Source organism: Rhinoraja longicauda, chromosome 33 (assembly GCF_053455715.1).
Source record: "Rhinoraja longicauda isolate Sanriku21f chromosome 33, sRhiLon1.1, whole genome shotgun sequence".
In the NCBI taxonomy this organism is placed as follows: domain Eukaryota; kingdom Metazoa; phylum Chordata; class Chondrichthyes; order Rajiformes; family Arhynchobatidae; genus Rhinoraja; species Rhinoraja longicauda.
The window spans coordinates 9249513-9268834 of record NC_135985.1 but is presented as its reverse complement, the minus strand read 5'-3'; the positions used below and the strand labels follow the sequence as shown (position 1 = coordinate 9268834).

Below are 19322 nucleotides of genomic sequence, written 5' to 3'. Positions count from 1 at the left end.
AACTAAACTTTGCAGGATATAACATCTGTTGTGATCCACTTTCACTTTGAGGGTAAGCATTCAACCAGCATTAATGTTGCAATATATTAGGCTTATTCCTTCTCCAAATCAGAGTGATAAAGATTCACGACCATCTCTCATTTAACACATAGCAATTTTAAGCACATTGAATTAAATACATATTTTGGACAGTATTCTCAGCTGCCAGTGATTAACTGAATTTAAATTCAGGGAGTAAATAGCCATATGCTTTTACCTCATTTGATAAGTCTGCTTAAGTTATGGCTCTGTGGAAAGCTAAAATTACAATCATATGTAAGCTTTAATGGTAGAAATAGAAAAGTAATTAATGCCAAGAATGCAGCTGAACAGGGCAAGCAAAAGAATGAATGATTTCTAAGTCCATTGGACACCCTGACTGCTGTTCTATTCTCAGCATTTTGCCAGCAGCATAAAAGGGAGTGGGAGAAAGTGACAGATGTGGTCCCCAGCAGGGACTGAAAAAGCATGAGAAAATCACCAACACGACAGCTATCAAGCCAGGAGATTGGGTTTTATAGCAACCACCAATAATGTTCCAAAGGGAGATTGATATTTCACAAAATTGATAGAACAGGCTGTCACTTTCTAAAATGGAAGGTTATCGTTCCAAAAATAGGTATAATAGCGTAATCCAGAGTTGTTGCATCGTGCTTGCATTTCAGAGTACCCAGAAAATTAAAATCTGTACAGTATATTCAAAATAAGTACATTTCCAATTAGCTCAAACAACTGAATTCTGACAAATCGGGCAAGCATACTTGACACATACCTTCTTTCAACATGCAGTAATCGATTCGGTATTTTGTTATTTTGCCATGACTAAGCTCAGGAGAAAGTGGAAGCCATGTTACCCGAATGTCAGTGAGAGTGGTGACGGACAAGGATGGCTGAGGACCTGTACTTGGTACTGTGCAGAAACAGGAAAAGAGTTTTAGTACAATTTCAATGAAGGAATAAAGACAAATCCACAAAATAAATTCAAACTATGTTAATCAAACAAACCCAAACAAACAAGACAGAGTTACATTCTGAATCAGCAACAGACGAAATATGCTGACATCCTGACAAGACCAGACTGATAGATTAGACATGAGTGGATTTGGAAGAAATAAAAAAATATTGCCCCATCCTTACCATCTTCCCTGGTTTCTACAACAACAGGATACGAGGTCCTACTGGCACCGAGTTGAGAGTAAGCAACAACATAAAAGGTATAGTTAGTATTCGCTTGCAAGTCTTTCACTTGAAGCTCGGTGGTGTCATTATTTACTGCAAACTGGTATTCAACGTTGTTTGTACCTGTGGAAGAGTATAAATTAACTAACAGCTAATTGTTGAGGAAGAATTAATATTGTAACACCTAAAAAGCTGGACTATTGATTTATACTTGAGCTAAAGTTATACAGCACAGAAACAGACCCTTAGGCCCAACTCAACCATCTTGACCAAGTTGCCTAACAGAGCTAGTCCCACTTGCCTGTGCCTGACCCCTATCTCTCCAAACCTTTCCTGTCCATGTGCCTGTCCAAGTGATTTTTAAATGTTAGAATTGCACCCCCTCAACTTTAACCCTCTGGCAACTTATTCCATTGAACACACCCCCCACCATCTGTGTGAAAAAGTTGTTCCTCGGGTTCTTTTTAAATCTTTGCCCCTTCATCTTAACTTAATGCCCTTAAAGTTTAGACTCCCTGGGGTAAAGACTGTGGCTATTTACCGTATCTATGCTCCTCATGATTTTATAAATTTCTAAGGTCACCCCTCAGCGTCTGTGAAACTGTTGACAATTCCCAAGAAATTCCTGCTCATCATCTTTCAACGCTATCTTAAATGTATTAGCAAATTTGCATTGTTTTCTCTGGAGCAGAGGCCGAGGGGAGACCTGATGGAAGTATATTAAAGTAAGAGAGGCATAGAAAGTGTAGGCAGTCAGTGTTGATCCCAAGGAGGAACTGTCAACCACTAGAGGCCATAGGTTTAAGGTGAGAGGGGGAAAGGTTAAAGGAGATGTGCAAGACAGAGTGATAATAATAATAATAATAATAATGCATTACATTTATATAGCGCTTTTCATACACTCAAAGACGCTTTACAGGGATTTAAAGAACATAGGGAAGTGAATAAATAGATAAATAAGTAGACGAACAGAGAAAGGAGACAGAAGGTGAGGTGACCTTCAGTAGGTGCCTGAAACGCACTGCCATAGGAGGTAGTGGAACCAGATACAATAGTGGTGTTTAAGGGGCACTTAAGCAGGCACACGAATATGCAGGGATTCGAGTGATATGGATCACATGCAGGCTCATTTTAATTTGGCATTATGGTCGGTACAGACATCAAGGGCTGAAGGGCCATTTCTGCGCTGTACTGTTCAATGTTCTATAACATGCACTGAAATATTTCAGTCACTTCATCATAGTATTGAAGTCATATCATTCTCAACTTCAAGGCGACATAAGTATGACAGATACCAAGGTTCCATGACTGCTGGAGCAAACACCCTTGCTGCAGTACCTACAGGTATAAAACTCGAACGTTGTTAGTCTTAGAGTTCAGATGACCCCCTTAATATTGAGCAAAACCCTGTCCCTTTCCACGCATATCCTTTTCTCTGGCTTTATATTTCACTTCTCCTCTTCTTTCCTTATCAGATGCCCTTTTATCCTTTTGAGCCTTTGTCAATTACTCCAACTCTCTGCCAATCACTCTCCCCACCATCTGCCAGGCTTTGCCCTGTCCCCATTTCTCCAGCTTTCTCCCCCCTGCTCCATCAGTCTGAAGAATGGTCCCAACCCGACAGGTCATCTGCTTGTTCCCTGCACTGATGCTGCCTGTCCTTCAACCTCGATTTTTCCTCAAGATTCCTTCATCTGAGTTTTTGTGGCTCCCTGATGTTAACAGACTTACCTAGACATTCTTTCTCTCCAGGGGTGATAGGGTTAGAATGATCACAATCAGGACCTTGAGAATCTGGTTATGGTCTTAACTGAGTGTGGAGGAGGAAGAGATAGTATTTGGTGATACAGGAACCGAGGGGAGATTTATTAAGTGGAAAAGCTGGTCAAACAGGTCCCCTTTAAGTTATGTTTAAGCATATCAACGCAAAGACGTCCCATGTGAATGTGCTCAAGTCAAAGTTATGGAAATATCATTAAAAAAGGCTTGGACTTGCTTGATGGGCTACTGTGCATGTGTGCAACTGAGCATGCTTGCACGAAAATGCATCATTCACACAAATGTTCCCACAAATACCCAAATATATTTTGAACAGGTTTCTCATGAAACCCTACCATGTAATGCACTACAAAGGCAGGCCATGCAATAACATTTCTGGGCCACATTGCTGCAATGGCACCTTCTTTTATTCTTTTTTTTTACCCAGTAGCGTTTGAACAGTGGAGATAAAGTAGTTAATTATTACTTCATCAATCTGATTGCTTATTTTGTATATATCTTTCAGTATTCCGAACAATTTAGAAGAATGAGACTGCGAGATCTCACTGAGACAAACAATATTCTAGGGGGTTGGGGGGAGGGCAGATTGACAGGTATCGATGCCGAGGGTCCAACTGAGGGAACACACTTTAAGGATACAAGGTCAGCCATTTAGAACAAAGGGGGGAAATGGCTTTATTCAAGCGATTGTAAATCTTTGGCATGCTCTACCCTTGAGGGGTGTGGATGCATGGTCTTCAAGATATTCAAAGCCTAGATAATCAGATTTTGCATTCTAGGAAAAGCAGAGGTATGAAATTGGTCTTGAAAGTGGATGTGATTAGTTATGAACTTTTCAATTGCTGGAGAAGAATCACGGGGATGCATGTCCTGCTGCTGTTTCTAAATCTTATGTTTGTATTCAAAATACCACTTTGGCCTGTCATATGTATCAACAACGGAACAATATCTAACTTCCTGTGAGCATAACCTGGCTACTAATGGGCCATTGAGATGTATTTCTAAAAGTCATCCTCACAACCAGCCAGAATAGTGTTTGTTGCTTGTCTGTGGCTAATAAGAGCTAGCTCTATTGCCTGCATGGTTTCATGTATAGTGGCACTCATTCACAGACGTAAAGCAAATACAGTGCACCTACCCACAGCTTTTTGATAGTGAAGGGAGAATCCAATAATCTGCTCACTGTTGTACTCTGGACGTTCCCAGGATACTAATACTGATGTATTTGATAATGTAGTGACAAACACACTCTTGGGAGCACTGGGCAAGCCCTCCCGAACTGTCACAGTTAATTTGGCTGTAGTGCAAGCCATTCCAAGACTATTCTCTGCAATGCACTGGTAGTAAGCTGCGTCTTCCACTCCAATCTGATTAATGACTAGACTGCCACTGCTCTGGATCTTTACTCGGCCATTGGACATTATGTCTTCCCCGTTTTTCAGCCAGTGAATACTCGGGGCAGGCTCCCCCTTGGCTTTGCAGAAAAATCTAGCGGTGCTTGCACGGATCCGGGAGATTGTCTCAGGAAACTGTGTGATCATTGGTGGGGCTGGAAAAGAAGAAAAGAGCTTCAGAGACTTGAAATAAAAAATTCTGCACCATTCGGGATGCACCAAAATGGTTCCTAAAAATTCTAATATCCAACGAATTATGAACCAACGCTAAAACAAAACTACTGCTAATATAAACAATCACCAAAGAAATTAGAAACATTGTTATTGATCAAGCTGGAGAAAAGGTTTTGATAACATTTAATATTGATGAAAACCAGGTCTACTACTTATATACAAGTTCAACAATATATTTCAATAACTTTTATTTGTGGCCTATTTTGAAAATCAAAATGTTAAATACTGCGAACAAAATAATGTTCAATCTTGCACATCTGACTGCAAGTTGCTATTGCTTAGTGCATTTGATATAACTGAAATAGTACATGACAACAAACGTTCCAGTGAATAAAAGTGAAGACACACATACCTAGCACTCGCAGTTCGGCAGCAGCAGTGGCAAACTGTCGGGTTCGTGGCTTATTGGCACGGCAGACATACACACCAGAGTGGTACGGTTGGGTGTAAGCAATCATAAGGTTTGTTCTTCCAACCACAATTACATCAATAGCAATTGGTTTACCATCTGCAGGTACAGCAAGGGATGAAATAAAAACAAGTAATTGTACAGCTTAGTTTGTAAATCGAAGATAGGCACAAAAAGCTGGAGTAACTCAGCGGGTCAGACAGCATCTCTAGAGAAAAGGAATAGGTGATGTTTCATGTCGAGACCTTTCTTCAGACGGTGTCTGAAACCAGCATCTGCCGTTCCTTCCTACACTTGACATTGTATATCCTTCCCTTCGATACCCAATCGCAGTCAGTGAACTAGCTTTGATTTATTTATTCATGTATTGGATTTCATGCAACACTGGCAAGGCCAATATTTGTAACTCAAAACAAGATACCAATTTGATAGTGGACTGTCTTCTTCAATTATTGCAGTCCTTCTGGTGAAGATACTCCCAGAGTACTGTTGGATACAGAATTTCATGAGTTACTTAAACACTTAAACAGTACATAGTTTCTGCCACCAGAGGTCCTAAGATGGCACTCCTAAACTGAAGGGGGAAAGCAACTGTGCACTCTTATACACTTGACAAGAAGATCACATAAGTTTCATCTTATGTTGCTTGTCCATTATTGTTAAGTATCATCCCCATTCTGGTAAAGTTGTTTCTACCATATTTGGAATAGCCTGCATTTATTAAATTGGGATACTAACACTTCATGGAAGACAATAGACAATAGGTGCAGGAGTAGGCCATTCGGCCCTTCGTGCCAGCACCGCCATTCAATGTGATCATAGCTGATCATTCTCAATCAGCACCCCGTTCCTGCCTTCTCCCCATACCCCCATACCTTAAGAGCTCTATCTAGCTCTCTCTTGAATGCATTCAGAGAATTGAGGCAAAGAATTCCACAGATAAGCGCCATTGATTGTGTAATTGGTGTACAATGCAGCTAAAAGTCATCACTTTCGCTAAAGAAATGAACGTTTATTTGATAGTTTGTTTTTAAAATACCATTTCTACTTCTTTCATCATAGTTTAACACTGCTGGACTGTTCTGTATCTTGGCTTCAATTGTGCGTACTGGCACTCAAAACAGTGTCAGTGAAGAGAAATACTCTTTGACTCTTTGTTACAAATGTTCCCTTCAGCCAAACATATGCCCTGGTGCTCCAGGACATGTGCAGTATTAAAAAATGTACTTTTGTTATTCCATTAACTATCAGGTAAACATATCTAAAATCTAATCTGAAAGTTTTTGTGGGTGAAATGTTCTGCCCTATTAAGTTGTTTTTTCAAATAAATCATTTACCACCATGCCATGATTAATGTTCATAAGGTGATAAGTGATAGGAGTAGAATTAGGCCATTCGGCCCATCGTCTACTCCGCCATTCAATCATGGCTGATCTATCTCTCCCTCCTAACTCCATTTCCCTGCCTTCTCCCCATAACCTCTGACACCTGTACTAATCAACAATCTATCTATCTCTGCTTTAAAAATATCCACTGACTTGGCCTCCACAGCCTTCTGTGGCAAAAAAAATCCAGTTTCACCACCCTCTAACTAAAGATGTTCCCCTCGAAACCGCCGTGACAACCTAGCAATCCTGTTGGCAATCAGGTCAGTACACAAAACTCCATGTGGAATATGAATATGGTAGATTTTCAGTGCACCATTAAGGAGGTAGCTTTAAAAAGCTATCCAGTGTTAGTTATAGAAGCAGATTTGCATTTATAATAATAATAATAATAATGTATTTTATTTATATAGCGCTTTTCATGTACTCAAAGACGCTTTACAGAGATTTAGAGAACCTAGGGAAATTAATAAATAGATAAATAAGTAAATAAATAAACGCACAGAGAAAGGAGACAGAAGGTGAGGTGACCTTCAGTGGTTGAAGGCAGTACTGAACAGGTGAGACTTCAGCGATGTTTTGAATGTGGTGAGTGTGGAGGAGTCTCTAACGTTTTGGGGTAGTGAGTTCCATAGGGTGGGAGCAGCGATGGAGAAAGCCCTGTCCCCCCAGGATCTGAATTTGGTCCGGATGTGGGGGGATAGGAGATTGGCAGCAGCAGAGCGGAGAGTGCAGGTGGGAGTGTGCCTGTGGAGGAGGTCGGTCAGGTAGGATGGGGCCAGGTTATGGAGGGCTTTGTAGGTTATGAGGAGGATTTTGTACTGGATTCTCTGGGGGATGGGGAGCCAGTGGAGTTTATAAAGGACGGGGGTGATATGGTCACGGATCGGGGTGTGGGTGAGTAGACGGGCAGCGGAGTTTTGAATGTATTGAAGTTTACTGATGATTTTTGAGGGTGCGCCATAGAGGAGGCTGTTGCAGTAGTCCAGACGGGAGGTGATGAAGGCGTGGATGAGGGTTTCTGCAGCTGTGGAGGAGAGGGATGGACGGAGACGGGCAATGTTTTTGAGGTGGAAGAAGGCTGTCTTTGTGATGTGTTTGATGTGTTTGTCGAAGGAGAGGGCTTGATCAAAGATGATTCCAAGATTCCGGATGTGAGGTGAGGTGGATACTGGGAGACCATCAATGTTGAGGATGAAGTTTTGGGTGGATTTGGTGAGCGTTTTTGGACCAATGATGATGATTTCAGATTTGTTGCAATTGAGTTTGAGGAAATTTGATTGAAGCCAAGATTTTATTTCAGTGATGCAGTTTGTCAGTGTAGAGTGTGTGGTGGGGGAGATTGACTTGGTGGAGATGAGGAGCTGGATATCATCGGCGAAGCAGTGGAAGTTGAGACCATGACGGCGGATTAATTGACCAAGGGGAACAGGTAGAGGATGAAGAGGAGGGGGCCAAGGACTGAGCCTTGGGGGACACCTTGGGGGAGGGGAGCGGTGGGGGATTTACAGTTGTTAATGGAGATGAACTGGTGTCTGTCAGAGAGGTAAGATTTGAACCAGGATAGGGCTGTGCCGGTGATGTTAAGGGAGGTTTCAAGTCGGGTGAGGAGAATAGAGTGATTTATGGTGTCAAAGGCGGCGCTGAGGTCAAGTAGGATGAGGATGTTGAGGTTGCCAGCGTCGGAGGAGAGGAGAATGTCGTTTGTGATTTTGAGGAGCGCAGTTTCAGTACAGTGGTTTGAGCGGAATCCGGATTGGAAAGTTTCATACAGGTTATCAAAGAAGTGAAATATTCAATTTTGGTGGTGCTATCTAAAAAATAAATATTGATCAGAGCACCACAAAAAAATGGTTCTGTTGTCTGTCCATCTGCAAATTGAAAACTACTTGAAAACACATTGCTCCTGAATACGTTGAAACAGTTCGTGTGTTGTTAAAAAAAAGTGGAATGTTTCAGCATTGCATATCTGCATTCAAAAATGGTAAATAATGTTCTTGGAAATTAAGGTGGCAGTTTTGAATATCAACTGTAAACAAATAAAACGTAGCATGCTGGAATATGAATCCAGTTAATGTTTCAGGCCAAAGACTCCAACAAAATCAAGAGAGAAAGCAAATTGGTGTAAGTGGAGGCGTTTGGAAGAGGGAAATGAGTGGAACAAAGGGGAATGCCTGCAATCAGATGAATACATTCCCCCCCCCTTTTTTTCTCTCACTCGCGCGCACACATACGCACACCAGGTGATCATGCAAAATGTGGCTTGTTTCTCTATCTACAGATTCTGTTTGACTGGCTGTTCTTCCAGCATTTCTGTTCTTGCTAATGATTAATAGATTTTATTATAAATTAGTTTAAGTGAAAAAGATGTTTATATACTAAAACTCTCATTTGTCTGTTTGTTCCTGAACTACAGCCAAGGTGGTACACGATAACATGACAATTTTAGGCCCACCTTACTCACCGTCGTCCCTTTGGTGCTAATGGAAGAAGTTTCATTGAAATCGTTGTTACATTTTAAAAGTTATTCACATTTTAAAGTTTAAATCTATCTCCTAGGGACGGACAATAGACAATAGACAATAGACAATAGACAATAGGTGCAGGAGTAGGCCATTCAGCCCTTCGAGCCAGCACCGCCATTCAATGCGATCATGGCTGATCACTATCAATCAGTACCCCGTTCCTGCCTTCTCCCCATACCCCCTCACTCCGCTATCCTTAAGAGCTCTATCCAGCTCTCTCTTGAAAGCATCCAACGAACTGGCCTCCACTGCCTTCTGAGGCAGAGAATTCCACACCTTCACCACCCTCTGACTGAAAAAGTTCTTCCTCATCTCCGTTCTAAATGGCCTACCCCTTATTCTCAAACTGTGGCCCCTTGTTCTGGACTCCCCCAACATTGGGAACATGTTATCTGCCTCTAATGTGTCCAATCCCCTAATTATCTTATATGTTTCAATAAGATCCCCCCTCATCCTTCTAAATTCCAGTGTATACAAGCCCAATCGCTCCAGCCTTTCAACATACGACAGTCCCGCCATTCCGGGAATTAATCTAGTGAACCTACGCTGCACGCCCTCCATAGCAAGAATATCCTTCCTCAAATTTGGAGACCAAAACTGCACACAGTACTCCAGGTGCGGTCTCACCAGGGCCCGGTACAACTGTAGAAGGACCTCTTTGCTCCTATACTCAACTCCTCTTGTTACGAAGGCCAACATTCCATTGGCTTTCTTCACTGCCTGCTGTACCTGCATGCTTCCTTTCATTGACTGATGCACTAGGACACCCAGATCTCGTTGAACTCCCCCTCCTCCTAACTTGACACCATTCAGATAATAATCTGCCTTTCTATTCTTACTTCCAAAGTGAATAACCTCACACTTATCTACATTAAACTGCATCTGCCATGTATCCGCCCACTCACACAACCTGTCCAGGTCACCCTGCAGCCTTATTGCATCTTCCTCACAATTCACACTACCCCCCAACTTAGTATCATCTGCAAATTTGCTAATGGTACTTTTAATCCCTTCGTCTAAGTCATTAATGTATATCGTAAATAGCTGGGGTCCCAGCACCGAACCTTGCGGTACCCCACTGGTCACTGCCTGCCATTCCTAAAGGGACCCATTTATCCCCACTCTTTGCTTTCTGTCTGTTAACCAATTTTCTATCCATGTCAGTACCCTACCCCCAATACCATGTGCCCTAATTTTGCCCACTAATCTCCTATGTGGGACCTTGTCGAAGGCTTTCTGAAAGTCGAGGTACACCACATCCACTGACTCTCCCTTGTCAATTTTCCTAGTTACATCCTCAAAAAATTCCAGTAGATTTGTCAAGCATGATTTCCCCTTCGTAAATCCATGCTGACTCGGAACGATCCCGTTACTGCTATCCAAATGCTCAGCAATTTCGTCTTTTATAATTGACTCCAGCATTTTCCCCACCACTGATGTCAGACTAACTGGTCTATAATTACCCGTTTTCTCTCTCCCTCCTTTCTTAAAAAGTGGGATAACATTTGCTATTCTCCAATCCACAGGAACTGATCCTGAATCTATAGAACATTGAAAAATGATCTCCAATGCTTCCACTATTTCTAGAGCCACCTCCTTAAGTACTCTGGGATGCAGACCATCAGGCCCTGGGGATTTATCAGCCTTCAGTCCCATCAGTCTACCCAAAACCATTTCCTGCCTAATGTGGATTTCCTTCAGTTCCTCCATCACCCTAGGTTCTCCAGCCCCTAGAACATTTGGGAGATTGTGTGTATCTTCCTCAGTGAAGACAGATCCAAAGTAACGGTTTAACTCGTCTGCCATTTCTTTGTTCCCCATAATAAACTCCCCTGCTTCTGTCTTCAAGGGACCCACATTTGCCTTGACTATTTTTTTCCTCTTCACGTACCTAAAAAAACTTTTGCTATCCTCCTTTATATTATTGGCTAGTTTACCCTCGTACCTCATCTTTTCTCCTCGTATTGCCTTTTTAGTTAACTTTTGTTGCTCTTTAAAAGAGTCCCAATCCTCTGTCTTCCCACTCTTCTTTGCTATGTTATACTTCCTCTCCTTAATTTTTATGCTGTCCCTGACTTCCCTTGTCAGCCACAGGTGTCTCTTACTCCCCTTAGAGTCTTTCCACCTCTTTGGAATAAATTGATCCTGCAACCTCTGCATTATTCCCAGGAATACCTGCCATTGCTGTTCTACCGTCTTCCCTGCTAGGGCCTCCTTCCAATCAATTTTGGCCAGCTCCCGCCTCATGCCTCTGTAATCCCCTTTGCTATACTGCAATACCGACACTTCCGATTTTCCCTTCTGCCTTTCCATTTGCAGAGTAAAACTTATCATGTTGTGATCACTGCCTCCTAATGGCTCTTTTACCTCTAGTCCCCTTACCAGATCAGGATCATTACACAACACTAAATCCAGAATTGCCTTCTCCCTGGTAGGCTCCAGTACAAGCTGTTCTAAGAATCCATCTCGAAGGCACTCTACAAACTCTCTTTCCTGGGGTCCATTTCCAACCTGATTTTCCCAGTCTACCTGCATGTTGAAATCTCCCATAACCACCGTAGCATTACATTTTTGACACGCCAATTTTATCTCCTGATTTAACTTGCACCCTAAGTCGAGGCTACTGTTTGGGGGCCTATAGATAACTCCCATTAGGGTCTTTTTACCCTTACAATTTCTCATTTCTATCCATACTGATTCAACATCTCCTGATTCTATGTCACCCCTTGCAAGGGAATGAATATCATTCCTTACCATCAGAGCAACCCCACCCCCTCTGCCCACCTGTCTGTCTTTTCTATACGTTGTGTACCCCTGAATATTCAGTTCCCAGCCCTGGTCCTCTTGTAGCCATGTCTCAGTGATCCCTACAACATCATACTTGCCCATGACTAACTGAGCCTCAAGCTCATCCACTTTATTTTTTATACTACGCGCATTTAAGTACAACACTTTAACTTCTGTATTTACCTCCCCTCTCACATCGTTCACAATTGGCCCTGCCCTTAATTTCTTTTCCGCTCTGGAACTTCTGTTCCCATTCTTCCTAGAGTCTTTTGCAATATCTCCTGTATTCCCTTTTACCTCATCTTCATATTCACAATTTGTTAACCCCTCCCCCCCACTACTTAGTTTAAAGCCACAGGTGTCACACTAGCAAACCTGCCTGCCAGAATGTTTGTCCCCCTGCTGTTAAGATGCAACCCGTCCCTTTTGTACAAGTCACCCCTAGCCCAGAAGAGATCCCAGTGGTCCAGAAATCTAAATCCCTGCTCTCTGCACCAGTCCCTCAGCCATAAATTCATACCCTCTATCTCTCTGTTCCTGGCCTCACCAGCACGAGGTACCGGTAGCAGTCCAGAGATAACCACCTTCGACGTCCTACTTCTCAGCGTTTTTCCCAACTCTCTAAACTCCCGCTGTAGCACCTCCTTCCTCTTCCGCCCGGCGTCATTCGTGCCCACGTGCACAACGACTTCAGGTTGATCGCCTTCCCTCGCTAGGATTTTCTGAAGCCGGTCTGTGATGTGTTGAACCCTGGCACCAGGGAGGCAACAGACCATCCTCAAGTCCCTCCTGCTGCCACAGAATCTTCTGTCCGTCCCTCGGACTATGGAGTCACCGACCACTACGGCTCTTCCAGACTTCGGTCTCCCCTGTCGAGTATCCTTGCCAACAGGTCCGCCACTCGGACTGGAAACGTCTTCTGCCCCGACAGTTCCCAAGAGGGTATACCTATTTGCAATAGGCACAGCCACTGGGGTCTCCTGTAGTCCACGTCCACTCCCCCCGGAAACAGTCTCCCACCTTCGCTCGACCTGGACCCTTGGCGTGACAGCCTCACAATAGGTCCTGTCGAGGAAACTCTCGCATTCCCGGATGGCCCTGAGGTCATCCAACTGCCTCTCCAACTCCACCACACGTCCCTTCAGGAGCTGCACGGAGAGGGGAGGGGGGAGGGAGGGAGGATGAGAAGGGAGGATAAGGGGGGTTGAGGGGGATGGAGTGGGGGTGAGGGGAAGGGGGAGGGGAGAGAGGGGGAACGGGAGAGGGGGAAGGGGGGAGCGGGGAGGGGGGGGGGAGGAGAGGGTGCTGCACCAATGCAGGAGAGGTTTGGGCCCAAAGGGTCCACTTGGTTTATTACAACTATAAATCAGTCACTCACTAGTATCAAAACATACATTATTCCTGTAAGAAATAAATAAATCTTCAACTGGCAACAGGTAGGTAATGCATTGTGAAATCAAAAGTGTGGGAAAATAAATGAAATCTATGCTTCTCCGCAATGTAACAAAGATTTGCAATGAAATATCATTATAAAATAGCTGTCTCTAATAAACCGTCATCTCACATCACGGCAGATTTCATTTTCGTAGAATTTTCACAGTAACTTGCCTTGCCGAATCCAAGAAACAAATGGCGTTGGATCAGCATATGCCATGCATTCCATGATAGTTGTTTGACCAGCAATAACAGTGACATTGTTTGGCTGAGCAATGATGACCACATCTCCAGGTACAGATTTAAATCCTAAAAAAGATATTGGACACAATAAGAATGTGAAAATAACAATAATTACAACGCTCAGAGAACTGCAATCTGAAGTAGAGCAAAAATATATTTTTTAACAATAAATAATGTAATAACTGAATTACATCGAGTTAAGAGTATGTGGCAGCATCTCCAGGAAGGTGGTGTGAAAGAGATGACTCATTCTGGAGTCTGATAACAGTGGGGAAGAAGCTGTTCTAAAGCATGGGCATCTGACCTTTCAGGCTCCTGTATCCTCTCTCAGAAGGTGGAAGAGAGAAAAGGCAATGTGTCAGGCAAACTTTCGGCCTTCCTGATGCAATGCACTGTGAAGATGGACAGTTGCGGTTGAAAGCACTACGGCCTAGGTCCAGAAGTTTAGGGATGAGCTTATTTGATGTTGTGATATTAAATGCTGAGCTATAGTCAATATGCATTGCATCAGGAAGGCTGAAAGCATCCTGACATAGCTATTCTTATTGTCAATGTGAGCCAGAACTTAATGTAGTTGGGGGAGGACTGGTAGCATCCTCTGGAGACCTGTTCTTCTGTTTACAAATTGCGAGGAGTCTAGATTGCCTGGAAGAATGAGGTAGATGTGGACCATTACCAATCATTCAAAGCACATTGCTGTGGTCAATGTTAGAGCTACTGGGCAGTAGTCATTGAGACAGTTCATTTTATTTTTCTTGGGCACTGAACTGATGGAGATTTCCAAGACGAAGATGACGACATTCGAGTGCTGAAGTAGGAGGTTGAAGATGTCAGCAAAGCCTGTGGTCAGATGATCGGTGCACAATTTCAGAACCTCTCCAAGGACTCCATCCAGTTTGACCGCTTTTCAAAAGTTTACCCTGGTAATGCAGGCTGTGCTAATCTGTTAGCGGTATATAACCTAAAGATCCAAGCTCTGCTTTTGAATACTCACCCTGAATGCAACATCCTGTTTTTCCACTCGTACTAATATTCCTGGCTTTTCAAAACTGGATATTTTAATGATCAGAAAAGCAGTACTGAATGCAAGTTCTGAATCAAGTACAGGTACTTGACCTTGGCTGGGAATTAATAAAGTGGCCCATTTAGCACAAAGAGATGTTGAGGCTGTAATACAATTACCATTTGTAACATCACATTCTCACAAACATGCAACTCTTGGTTTTTCCCCCGATGTGAAACAAAGAATTGGCTCATCACAATCTATTTCCCTCCTTCTATTACACTGTGAATGCTCCACATGCTCACGCTGTTTATTCTCAGCAGTCAACAATGCATCCCAGTAAGAATGTACTGTTTATGGCAGATTACTAATAATTAAAGTGCAAATTTAGCAGTGTTATCAAACAATATCATCAGCTAATTACTGTAATAGTGGAAAGCATCCAATAATAGTGGCTTCCTTCCAATAAAAGGGGATCTGTTAATTGTAGTATTACAATTATTGTGGTATCTGTTAATTTTCATATAAAATTTAAACATGCAGAATCCTACAGGCTGTCATTTGGTTAAAAAATATCCTCAACTACAGGAGGACTGTGTGGCCTGAGATGATTGGTGAATCTTGATCTGATCGGTCTTCTCTTTATCATTCATTGCACCCTTAATTTCTTCAAACTTCTTATATTTGCATTGTGTTGTACAATTTCTTTCATTTGATATCCACTCATTTCTTTTTTCTCTAATCCTTTTCTGTCCAATCAAGCTTATATTTTGTACACTGCAAAGTTTGCAAAAGAAATAGAATCAAATGCCAGGCATGATGTGGCCATTTGAGAAACCAAGGTAGATATTTTTGAGCAAATATTGAGATTGAATCCGAGGATTTCAATAAAGTTCTTCTTTCGCCGATCGTATTTCATCACATCATCAGCACAAATATTTAGAAATATATTAAATATACCAGAATAAAATAAAATAAACTGCTAAAAATCAGCCAAGTATGTATCTACTTGAATTTTTGTCAACAATTTCACATTTTGAATAGGAGCACTCGTAGTCAGACTGCAGCCAATCTATCAGCTGTGCTGCGTACATAATTTCTCAGAACAGGCAGATTTGTGCCATCAGAACCCGACATTTGTGCAGCTAAATTAGGGATGAAAGACAATTACTTTAGCTGGTGACTTAATCATCCATTTTTTAAATGTTGCTCTTCGGTTTTGAACGAAGTTGCCAGACCATTGACTGCATGTACTATGGAAGCACCGGACCAGGTAAGCATAACAGATTCCCCTTCTTGAAGGAGATCACACGTTATTTTTGCACAAACTTCCTGCAGTTTTTATAGGATGTCAGTCTTTGTGGTTCACATGGAATGAAAAATTTAGGAGAGTCAATTTGCCACTGGCAAATAGAAGGATTGATGTGAATATTATGAATTATATTAAGAATGATATTTTGATGGCATATATGTGTTACATATTGTAAGATGATGAATGGCATGGACAACAGCCATTATGCATGACGACTTTTGGTTAAGCAATGCAAAAAATAGATCAAAGAGTATCAGAGGCACAAGAGCAGTAGGAAAAACAATGTTGTTATTATACTCAACTGACTTTGGGAGATTGACCATTGTTTATGGAAATAAATGCAAATTATCTAAATAGTTACGAATATTTATGATTTATTTAAAAATAAATCTGTCAGTTAGCTTTATACAGAACTGGCATTAATGGATACGATCCCTACATAATTTAATTTTATTTCGTTTGAACGTATAATTAGATTTATTGCGGGTAGAGAGTGAAATTGGATGAATTCCCAACAGAGTTCATAAAATAAACTAATCTAATCTACTGATCAATGAGACTTCAGACTGCATGATACTTGTAAAATGTGTTACGGATTATTTGGTGCCACAGCGAGAGGCCTCCGTTTTAGATTTTATAAAAACACACAAAACTTCAGTAATTTATACCTAAATGTTGTTTTAAAGATAACACCAAATGCATCGAACATTAATTATAACATGGGAAATGGTACATACTTACCAACTGAATCGGTATAACTTCCATCATGTAGAAGTTTAAAGGATGCTACCCGTATAATATTATTAGGTTATATATAGCAAATTTCTAAAAGGATTGTAACGTTAAAGCTATGCCCTTTAGTCATTGACATTTCCATCCTGGGAAGAAAGGATCTGACCGCCGACTATTTCTATGCCTTTCATAATCATATACTTCTATCAGGTCTCTCTCAACCTCCAACATTCTAGAGAAAACAATCAAAGTTTGTCCAACCTTATAACTAATACTCTCTAATCCAGTCGGCATTCTGGTAAACCACATCTGCACCGTCTCCAAAGCCTCCACATCCTTCCTGTAATGGGATGATCAGAACTGCACACAATACTCCAAATGTGACCTAACGAAAGTCATACAGTGCAAAAAAGACCAAGAGTGCAGGGGGCACTCCTAATGACCTTCTACAACAAGGCGGTTGCATCAGCCATTTTCTATGGAGTGGTCTGCTGGAACAACAGCATCTCAGCAGCGGAGGGCAAGAGACTTGACAAACTGGTCAGGAAGGCCAGCTCTGTCCTGGGTTGCCCCCTCGACTCAGTACAGGCGGTGGGAGAGAGGAGGATGATGGCAAAGTTAACATCGCTGCTGGACAATGACTCCCACCCCATGCAGGACCCTGTCACTGCACTGAGTAGCTCCTTCAATGACACTCCTTCACCCCAAGTGCGTGAAGGAGAGATATAGGAGGTCCTTCCTTCCCACTGCTGTGAGACTGCACAACCAGCACTGCTCCCAGCAGACGAGTCAACAGTAACAGTTAAGGAATACACAGTAAACTGATGACAATTTATCCTTGTCTTTACTTTTATTTATAATGAATGATCTCTTGCTATCCACTTTGCTGCTGTAACACTGTAAATTTCCCTGGTGTGGGACAAATAAAGGAATATATTATTATTATTAAGAGATCTCACTGTTGTCAGAAAAGCCCAAATGTGAATGCACAGTCATGGTTTAACAGAAATGGCTAATTCAGAAAATGTTAATTTGTAAATGAGCCATAAGGGAAAAAAACATGTTAAAAGCCATAAAATCACAGAATAGTATTTTCATTTTTTCCACATACAAGAAACTATTTTTGTTTGCAAATGGTTTCATCTTATTTGTTTGGCTTTGAGACATCCTTTCAGAAAGGAAGATTAATGCACACAATGTCACAGGTATTGAGAATAAACAGAGTTCTTGGAATAAAATTAACAAATCACACTATCGTTCAACCGAATGAGGGGTTATAGAGCTGCTCTCCAGGAAATAGTTAATGCAAGGTCCTTTCAGAGGTGTTAAAAACAAAGCAATGTAACACTGGTCCGTGAAGCTTTAAACTGGGAATAGCCATCACAACAAAGACAAAATCCCACATCTTTTGTTACAAGTATACCTGCATGTGTACACAGAGATAATATATACTTCATATTACCTCATTAAGTTTTCACATTCAACATGCTTCAGGAATAAATGAATGTACTTCCTAAACTAAAAATAAACCAAGTATAATAGCACCACCAGAGCTTTTAATTAAACAAGTAAGATTCACAAATTTCACAAGAAATACGTATATTTAGGTTGCAAAGTCTCTTTAAATTGCCCATTGATTTCAACAGCACAGATCTCTTACAATAACTTCCCATTCCCACACAGCCTTTCGGTCTTGGGCCTCCTCCATGGCCAGAGTGGGGCCAGACTCCAATTGGAGGAACAGCATCTCGTATTCCACTTGAGTAGTTTACAACCCAACAGTATGAACAAAGAATTATCCAATTTCAAGTCCAGGTATTTCTGGGGTTTTGGAGCCCAAAGAAAATTGCATACACTATTAATTAGGTGGGAATATAGAATAGGTAGACCTAAAGCAGAGTATTTAAATGCGACTTGGCAGCCAATGTATTAAGAAATAAACGATGATTTAGGAGGAAAAAGGAAATTAAGATAAATGTTGCTGGTGTGCCAAATAATCAGATTATAGATAATTGAAGAAAAATGAATAAAGTGACTGAGAATACCTGGGGTGGCATGTGGACTGTTTTAATGAAATTATTCATACAGCAGATGAGGATATGAATGTTACAAGTAAATGTATTTATATTTCTCCTTGTTCTCAAAAGCAATGGCTATTCGGGTTTGATAGTTCATCTGCAATGATTTTTTTTTGCCCCTGGACTAATTTCAATAAAAACTATATTTAAACCCAATTCTTTATGTGAATTTTTGAGTGTTACAATATTTTTTAAAGGATTTGATGAAACAATAGCTTAAATAAGATTTTTTTTAAACAACCACACAGCAAGAGAGGAAGTTTGACTCTAATGATCAATAAATCACAGCCAAACAGATGTTGTTTTTGTTCTATAACACAGATATTAATGCATTAATTAATTTTTTGAGTCAATATCATTTAAATGCAAGAGCATTTTTATGCGTCACTCTTCCTCACAATATTCTTGCAATGTAAATGTTCAATAAAGAGCAAAGTAAAAACATTTATTGATCTTTTTTATTAGATTATTCTACAAACCCAGGTTTTCAGTTAAATGACAGATAATAAACATGTATTATAAAAAGCTATGGAAGAAACTACGAAAATAGATTCTTACAATTCTAACTCAGAATTAATCTTTCAAATTTACACATATAAATGGAGAGAGCAATGCATAATGTAACATTTGTTCTGTGCGACAATTGGCTTACATTGATAATAATTATATTTTGAGCACGTATTCATCATGCCTCAGGGATAATCTCTATCAATAGAGTTAAAATTGACAAGTGCCACGTAAAATAAAATCTAACGGTACATGGCATACAAAGCATGAATATCCAGAATT

The 19322-nt window shown here is 41.1% G+C and overlaps 1 protein-coding gene across 1 annotated transcript in view; it reads right to left on the bottom strand.

Moving 5' to 3' along the window:
- igdcc4 (immunoglobulin superfamily, DCC subclass, member 4) overlaps positions 1 to 19322 on the bottom strand; it is a 92310-nt gene that overhangs the window by 27642 nt on the left and 45346 nt on the right. Inside the window, exons 5-9 of the mRNA XM_078427356.1 lie at positions 13340 to 13474; positions 4978 to 5133; positions 4136 to 4546; positions 1177 to 1341; positions 812 to 949 (exon numbers count right to left, since the gene is read on the bottom strand). Of these exons, the coding sequence (XP_078283482.1) occupies positions 812 to 949; positions 1177 to 1341; positions 4136 to 4546; positions 4978 to 5133; positions 13340 to 13474 (1005 nt within the window). The remainder of the gene's footprint in view (positions 1 to 811; positions 950 to 1176; positions 1342 to 4135; positions 4547 to 4977; positions 5134 to 13339; positions 13475 to 19322) is intronic.